The sequence below is a fragment of the Drosophila albomicans genome, chromosome 2R (assembly GCF_009650485.2).
Source record: "Drosophila albomicans strain 15112-1751.03 chromosome 2R, ASM965048v2, whole genome shotgun sequence".
In the NCBI taxonomy this organism is placed as follows: domain Eukaryota; kingdom Metazoa; phylum Arthropoda; class Insecta; order Diptera; family Drosophilidae; genus Drosophila; species Drosophila albomicans.
In genome coordinates this window covers 33,625,157-33,633,897 of record NC_047631.2, presented here as the reverse complement: position 1 = coordinate 33,633,897, position 8,741 = coordinate 33,625,157, and the positions used below count along the sequence as shown (strand labels likewise).

At 36.7% G+C, this 8,741-nt stretch overlaps 2 protein-coding genes across 2 annotated transcripts; both read right to left on the bottom strand.

Annotated features, from left to right (window-relative positions):
• Positions 1 to 4,037: 4,037 nt before the first annotated feature.
• Positions 4,038 to 6,042, bottom strand: LOC127565954 (uncharacterized). Its single transcript, XM_052006927.1, has 2 exons — positions 5,784 to 6,042; positions 4,038 to 4,288 (listed from the first exon to the last, which is right to left on the bottom strand). The coding sequence occupies exons 1-2, from the start codon at positions 6,040 to 6,042 to the stop codon at positions 4,038 to 4,040; spliced, it is 510 nt and encodes a 169-aa protein (XP_051862887.1).
• A 2,260-nt stretch (positions 6,043 to 8,302) lies between these two features.
• Positions 8,303 to 8,707, bottom strand: LOC127565953 (protein new-glue 3-like). Its single transcript, XM_052006926.1, has one exon. The coding sequence runs from the start codon at positions 8,705 to 8,707 to the stop codon at positions 8,303 to 8,305; it is 405 nt and encodes a 134-aa protein (XP_051862886.1).
• Between the last annotated feature and the right edge of the window lie 34 nt (positions 8,708 to 8,741).

Here is an 8,741-nt window from a genome sequence, read left to right as displayed (position 1 = left end):
TATACCGAAATGTTTATCTGGTGATAAATATCCTTTTTCTGTATGTATAACTTAACAAACTTGTTAAACTTGACATTTTTCCACTTTTATCATTTAAATATAACAAATAAATATATTTAAAAAATACTGAAATATACCAAAATGCTTATCTGCTTATTATACCCCTCTACTCCATAGGTAGCTGGTATAAAAACTGAACGTTGCCCAAAACTCACTCAAACTTCATGTGCGCCACAATAAAACTGAAGTGGCTCGAGGGGTTCTTGCCCCCAGGACATTTATTCACACACACACACATACATATACATATATATTTGTGGATCTACTTACATCTATATGTATGTATTTATATAGAAGTCGTTTTGCCAGAGAATGGTGGCTGGCAAAAGTTGGCATAATTATTTCATTAACACTTAACAAGTGGCCCAAGGAAGCAGCCAAGTCCAAGTCCAACTGCGAAGTCCGGCGAACGCAAAAACTTTCACATTACGCATTTGTGTGCAATTTTCAAATTAACAATTGTTAATTTTTTGTTCTTTTTTTCGCTCTTCTTGTTGTCGTTTTCTTTTCATTTTTTTTCTGCGTCTATGCGAGCAACGCAGAAATACAAAAAAGAATAAACCTGACGACTGACCGTTTGCCTTTTAAAAATACATTTTTTCGCTTTTCATCCGTTTGCTCGTTTTCGCTTTTTTTTGTATTTTTTTGTTAATTTTTTACTTAGCAACTTTTTTATTGCGTGTTTAGCATAATTTTTTAATAATTACATTTTTGTGTGTTTGACCAAAAAGTGAAAATAATAAGCAACAAAGGCAAACAGCGAGAGGAGAAGAGCGAAGGCAAGGCGAAAATTCTTCTTTATTGTGCTGGAGTCGGAGTCGGAGCCGGAGCCAAAGCGACAAGTTGGCGGCGGTACGGCAAAAGTTTAACAAAGTTTATTTGCATTACTGACAAACTGTTTAATTAGGGATTTTTTTGCCCCAAGATTTTTCAATGGCAAACTTTTTTGTATGAGCTACGTGCGTCTCTTTTCTTCTCTGTCTCTGTCTCAGCCTCCCTTTCATTGCTTGCGTTGTGCCGCAAATATAATTAAATATTACAACACACTCAACAAATTAACAATAGAATTGTTTCTGATGGTGAGCGAGAGATAAAGCCATTTAGAAAAATATTAAATTTTTATGAAAATTATAAAATTACACAAAAAAGTGGAGAAGATGAATTTGGGTATACGACTAAGGGATGATCTTTAGATGGTAAGTCAGGTGTTTATAGAGCAATCAAGCTGAAATTTTGGGGAATTATATAAATAATAATAAGAAGAATAAGATGAAAAAGAAAAGAATACTGTGCCACATAATAATGTCTTTAATACATATCAAAGTGTAATAATTCTAATTAATATTTTATATTTGTAATATTTTCACTTTTTCAATGAAATTTGTAATCGAATTTAAGCCTGGCTAATACTTTAAGCCTTTACACGGCAAATGTGTAAAAATACCTTGACCAATCGATGAAATATTTGGTAAAATAAGGGCAGCTTGCATCGATGGCCCCATTATGGGCGTAATAGTTACAGCAAATTGAAAATTGTTGGTAAAGCAAAGCACAAATTGAGTATTTATTCGGGCATAAAAAAGGGAAATAAATTGACGAGCCTATTCGCACATTGCACAACCAACAACCAACCACAGCCGCAGACAGACAGACAGACTGTCAGACAGATAGGGAAACAAGAGGTTTCATTTTGATAGCAGCTGACGGTCAATCAAGTTCTGCGTTGGGCATTCAAGCATGCTGAAACTCTGACCAAGCAGTTAAGCTTTGCCATCGCATCATTGTAATTGTTAATTACTTACTAACAAATTTGTATGCCACATTCTTTTCTTTTTTCGGGACTGTGGCAACACGCACGCTTGCCGATCGCAGATGTGTGTGTGTGTGGGAACAGCTGCTGTTGCCATCTTTGGGTTGCCCCCATCATCATTGGGATGCCGCCATCTGCCATCTTTCGACTGCCAGCTGCCATCTGCCTTGTGCACATTTATGCTGTTAGCGAAAAATCTTGTGCGTTTTGTTCCTGTTGCTGTTGCTGATTTGTTCCTCATAGCGAGCGAGCGAAGCATTGCCGTCATCGCCAAACGACGTTGTCATGCCGTTTGGCATCGGGTGAGCTTCTCTTCTACGTCTTCTTCTTCTATCCTCTCTCCCTCTCTGTCAGCTCAACCAGAATGAGCCACGTCAAGTGAGTTCACAATTTTGCGTGCTACCATTTTTCTTTTTCCATTCTGTCCTCCCCCATCCCACCCACCCATCCTTTTGCTGCTGATAATCCTTGGCATGCAACGCCTTTATCCTGTTATACTTGTGTTCTTCTCTCTCTCTCTCTCTCTTCTCTTGGTTTCCAGTTCATGCCACTCGTAACTTTTTCATACTGTTTAATCATTAAAGTGCCACAGCAAGGTATGCTGCAAAGAGTTTGAAAGAGAAATGCAACAGGCAGCTCAGAATTAGAATTGCATTTTTTGCTGCCTTCTGCATTTTTCATTTTAATCAAAGATACTCTAAAGCAATTGTATCTTCAACTTCATTTCACTTACAGGGTATTTGGCACATCAAAAACTTCCACTCAGTCTGTCTTGAAGCTGTTGTTTGTTTGCTGCTTTTTTTTTTGTTTTGTTTCGCCCGCTGATTTCGCTACTTAATTTTTTCGCCTTTTTTGTGCCTGTGCCATCTGTGAGCTGTATCTGTATCTGTATCTGCTTCTGTATCTTCAGCTCACTGTGTGTGTGTTTCCGTTCTTGCTGCGCTGATTGGGCGTATTTTGTTATTTTCATGTTGGTGCAACGTCGCCGCCGCCGCCGCCTTCTGCCTGCTTCATTCTGCTCGGCTGTCAGTCAAGCCAACTCCAGCAGACGTCCTGCCAGCCCGGCAGCTACTCGTCTATTCTCGCTCTCTCTCTCTTTTTTTTGCACCACGTAATTAAAACTTGAAACGCATATGAATTAGAAAAAATACGGCAACGCGACCCGGAACACACCAGACTCCCCTTTTTATAGGGAACACAGTCAGAGTCAGAGTCAGAGAGAGAGAGAGAGTCAGGCAGCCATTCTAACATTCTGCCATTCCGTCTCACATCGTTAACATCGCTGATTAAGTTTCTTGTCCTGTGTCACTCAACGTGATTTGAAATAAAAATTTACAGCGCCCGCAGCTCAGCTTGAATCCCTAAACTTGCATCCCGAATCCTGAGTCCTGAGTCCTGAATCCCTAACCCTTAAACCTCTAACCCTAAAACATTAACCCGCTTGTGCATCAGTTACTTTTACTCATGTTTTACTTTATGCCGCTTGTTGTCTTTATCTTTGCTTTAACTTTTGACTCCTCTCTAACCATTGATACTAAGCCCTTACAAAGATGCCCAATTCAAGTCGGCCTCTTCCTCGATGTTGTGAGAATTGTTATTTCCCCACAGCTACGAACTCTCGGCGCTTTTCCTCAGTGTCCTCTAATATGATTTTCAATTAAAAGACTAGGATTTCCACTTTTGGACCATTTGTTCATTGCCTTTTTATATGATTTTTGAATTCCAAATAAAAGTTTACGATTTTCATCTTCGGCGCTTTTTTCACTGTCCTTAAATATGATTTTTTAATTCCAATTATACGTCTAGAATTTTACCTTCATTGCTTAACTGCCTTTAAATATGATTTTTTTATTCCAATTATAACCTTTCCACCTTCGAATCATTTGTTCATAGGATATTCACCTTTGGACCATTTGTACAATGCCTTTAAATATACTATAAGTGTACAAATTCCAAATACCAATCAATTAAAATATAAAGCTTAAGCTTGTCCCTGATTTAGTTGCACACACCTCTTCAAGAATTTCCATTTCACTTTTTATTTTTATTTGTATAATTTTATCTTACACTTTTTTTGGCTTTTAGCTACATCATAATATTCACTCTTTTCACAATTGAAAACATACTTTAGTTAACCTCTACGATTCCTGGAACTTCTTCTATTACTTTAACCCGATCTCCTCCTGTTGGCTGCAGCTCTTCTCCTGGCAGCAGCCCTTTTCTTGGCAGCTATCCTCTTCCTTCTGGCTGCCCTAAGACGTTGCAGTTTCTTCAGGTTAGCAAGCCTGCTCTTCAACTTTGCCACAGCAGCAGCCAAAGCGCTTGAGCTGGAGCTGGAGCTAGAACTGGAGGCGGTTGTGGTTGTGGTGCTGGTGGAGGAGCTGGTTGATGATTCTGAATCTGAATCTGCAGACGATTCTGTGGAAGTGGAAGTGCTAGATTCAGTAGTTGTCGTCGTCGATGACGTTGTCGTCGTTGATACTGATGATGACGTCGAAGAGACATTATCCAAGCAACTGGCCAGGATAACACAGCCCACAATTATCGTTAGGATTCTCATGTTCAAGTTGAGTTGATATCCAAGTGTGATTAGCTGAAATTTGAGCTGTTCTTTTTATAGATAGCTAGCTAACAGCTAAATTTAGATACAAGATCATGCGTCACACTAAAACAACGTTACTCGAGTGTGAGCGAATGCCCTTCAATGAAACGTTTTAATATTTACTCAACTGCTGACCGTGAAAGAACTTTGGGACAATGCACAACACAAAAAGGAAACAAGGAGCTGCTATTTTTACTCAACTTTCATTGCAAAATGTGACTGACAACAAGGCTAAGTTTTTTTTAAAATTAGATAGCATGAAAAGCCTTTGTTTCTCTTTATATTTCGCAGACACAATCACGACTTTGAACGTGAATTAAACGAAACCAGATGTGTCTGCTCAGTCATATTATAAAAGTAGGTAAAATGTCAGGTTAAATTTCTAACAAATTTAGAGGGCATAACAGAACAAAAAAAAACTCCATTCTGTTTAATTTGTGAGAAATTTATTTTTATCGTACACAAAAATAATTATACCAGCTACTCATATAGTAAAATGGTTTTAAAACTTTGTGACAGCAGGAAGAAGGAGGCAGTCATTGCTATAATATTTTTGCAAAATCGATAAAAATCGAATAATAAACGTAATTTTGAAGCTTTTTTTTTGGTACATACAGTATTAACTATAGTCTTTATGATTCCTGAAAATTTGATTGCGATCAGATTAAAATTATAGGAGTTCTTAGAGTTATTACTTCCTACGGGTCTTAGTTGCTTTGGCTGACAATCTGGTATATTTTGCTCTCAATGTAATATTGCAGTACTGTAACAATATACTTAAAATAGCCGTTAATATATTTTAAGATTTTTGTGGTATATAAATTTGGTATATTTTAAATTCATATATGGTACATTTTAAAATTAATACAGCGCTAAGTTGCTTTGATTCAAAATGAGTAGCGGGTATTTAACAGTCGATCACACTCGACTGCTGCTTAGAAATAATTTGTATTATATAGTTTATACATTATTTGGTATATTTTCCATGCAGTGGTATATTGTTAAACCATAAATAATTTCTATATATTTCCCCATTAGTGGGTATATTTTATTTATTATTATTAGTGGTGCTTTCAGGTAGTAAAATTAGGCAAATTGAAAATGTATTTAATGTTCTTTGGATCATGTGGTATTTATGAGAGAATTCCGTTTAACCTCTGCGATTCATTCTTCTGGTTGCACTCGATCTCGTAGAAGCAGACGATCTCCGGGAAGCTGATGATCTCCTCCAAGTACTTGATTTGCTGGAAGTATTTGATCTCGTGGAAGCAGCTTCTCTCCTGGCTGCCCTTTTCTTGGCAGCAGCCTTACGCTTGGAAGCAATTCTTTTCCTTCTAGCTGCCCTCAGACGCGCCAATCGCTTCAGTCGAGCTAGCTTTATTTTCAGCCGGGCCAGATCTGCTTCAGAGCTGGAAGTAGTGCTGGTGGTATCTGATGAGTCCGTGGTTGTGGAAGTTGTGTCTTCAGTCGTTGTTGTAGTTGTGGTTGATGTCGTAGAGGTACCATCGGCATGTTTAACCAGACAACTGGCCAGGATAACACAGCTCAAAATTATCGTTAGGACTCTCATACTCAAGCTGAATCGATGACCAGATGTGATTTTCTGCATTTGAACCTATTCATTATATAGGCAGCAATATATCATATCTTAATTTAAAGTTTCTGCAGCTGTCAAAATAATATATTCAATGTAACAATTATATGATTATATAATAGGCCTAGTTATAAAATATTATAATGTGATTGACAACAAGGCAAAACTTTTCAAAATTTGCTAACATGAAAAGTCTTTGTCTCATTATATTTCGCAGACGTAATCACGACTTTGAACGTCAATTAAACGAAACCATATGTGTCGGATCATGCGCTTAATCAAAGTAAGTAGATAGTTTTAAATGTGTTCCTACTGTCGCAGCAAATCAAAAAACGAATGAAAAGTGTAACTTTAAAGATGAAACACAAAACTCCCTATAAAGACAACTGTTTTTTATGATACACAAAAGTTTGCTTACGATCGCATAAAAAGTTACTGATGCCCAATTTTATATAAATTAAACACCTTGGTATATTTTGTACTCTATGGTATATTTTGTACACTATGGTATATTTTGTACTTTATGGTTTATTGTTAAGTCAAATATAATTTTGTATTGGGAGAGTAGATTGTAACGATGAAGCTGATTTCAGATAAAAAAATTAGAGAATTTGAAAAGGCAATTAATTTTCATTGGTTCAAATGTTAGCTAAGAATGAACTCATTTTAGTTAACCTCTGCGATTCCTTCTCCTGCTTGCACCTGATCTCGTAGAAGAAGACGATCGCCTGGAAGCACCTGATCTGCTGGAAGCATTTGCTCTTCTCCTGGCTGCCCTTCTCCTGGCGGCCTTTTTCTTGGCAGCAGCTTTACGCTTGGCAGTTGCTGCTAGCGTACTACACAAACTGCCAGGATAACGCAGCCCAGAATTATCGTTGGGACTCTCATACTCAAGCTGAATCGATGACCAGATGTGATTTGCTGAAATTGAACCTCATCTTTATATACGAGTAGCTAGCGAAAAATCAAAATTTCTGCAGCTGTTACAATAATATACAATTAACAAACATATATAAAATAATTGTAGTGGTAAAATATTCTTCGCTTTACATAGTTCAAGCAACTTTCGAGGTCGAGTGAATGCCCTTCAATATTTACTCAACTGTTGGACGTCAAAGAACTTTCAAATAATGCGCATCGCAAAAAATACTAAAAGCTGATATTTTCACAAACAACATTTTATGTGCAATTGGGCTAAAAATAGAACCATTTGTTTTGAAATATACTAAACATACACAGGCACAAAGTACTGAAGTAATCAAGACTTTGAACGTCAATAAAACAATGACGTACGTGTTCTGGATAGTCTTCTGACGTAATGAACTTCGTCATTTAAAATGAAGTTATTTTTGGCATGTGGTATAAATTTTAAAAATTTTACAATGACATAACACAAAAAACTAGAAACTGTGAGACAAGCTGGCTATATATTATTATATGTTATATATATTTTATAAAATTTGTTTGACATATTGACAAGACCTCTCCGCAAATTCTTTTAGAAAAGCAAGTTGAGTTAGAAAGCAACAGTCTAGAGTGCACGATTGAGAGATACCATAAATATACGAAAAATATACCAAATAAAATATAATATTTGGTATATTGATATCACATTTACATTAACATGTAAATTTAGAATATGGTATATTTTTCAATCAATATACCAAACAATTCGTTCAGTATATTTTTGGTATATTTTTGATGCGTGTGTTACAAAATAATATACCAAAAATAAATATATCTAATACAGCATATATATATAGTATCAAGATATAGTATCAAGAGAGATACCATAAATATACGAAAAATATACCAAATATAATATTTGGTATATTGATAACACACTTACATTAAAATGTAAATTTAGAATATGGTATATTTTTCAATCAATATACCAAACAATTCTTTCTGTATATTTTTGGTATATTTTTGATGCGCGTGTTGTAAAATAATACACCAAAAATAGACATATATATAGTATCAACATAATATGCCAAAATACATTGAAATATACCAAAAGATATCATTGCTATAGGAATATACCAAAGGCATTACACCCCTGCGCCAGAAAACTGTTTTATCTTGTTTGTACACAAAATTATTTTGTAAATAACTGCCAAGTTATTAGTTAATAACTAATAGTTATTCCTCTCAGTAGCACACTATTAAAAACTGACAAATTATTGCTGCACTTAATGTTTATTGGTTCATATTCAAAAGTTCGATATCTTTAAGTTCACAACACAATCCTTCTCCTGGTAGTACCTTCTCTCCTGGTACCAGTTGATCTCCTAGCAAGCCTTCTCCTTTCGGCAGCCAAAAGCCTGCGGATTCTCCTCTTCTCTCTGGCGGCCCTCAGACGTTCCAAACGTCTGAGACGCTTCAGCCTCCTTCTCAACCGTTTAAGTGCTGCGGAAGAGGAGCTAGAAGAGCTGGAGCTAGAGCTGGAGCTGGAGCTTGAAGTGGTGCTGGTGGTGTCGCTAGATGATTCAGTAGTGGTTGTGGTGTCGGAGGAGGATTCCGTGGTTGTTGTTGTTGTTGTCGTTGTCGTCGTAGATACTGCCGTGCTGGCGCCTCCTGCCTGATGCACCAGACAAACAGCCAGGATAACACAACTCAGAAGTAACGTTAAAGCCCTCATATTCCCGCTTAGTGGATGACCAAGTATGATTAGC

Excerpts from the sequence above, each read along its gene's own strand:
- LOC127565954 (XM_052006927.1), bottom strand. The coding sequence starts at position 6,042 with ATGAGAGTCCTAACGATAATTTTGAGCTGTGTTATCCTGGCCAGTTGT. Across the intron at positions 4,289-5,783 it reads GAAAAGAATTGCTTCCAAGC|AATCGTCTGCAGATTCAGAT; the intron begins GTAAGGCTGCTG and ends CCACTTCCACAG.
- LOC127565953 (XM_052006926.1), bottom strand. The coding sequence starts at position 8,707 with ATGAGGGCTTTAACGTTACTTCTGAGTTGTGTTATCCTGGCTGTTTGT.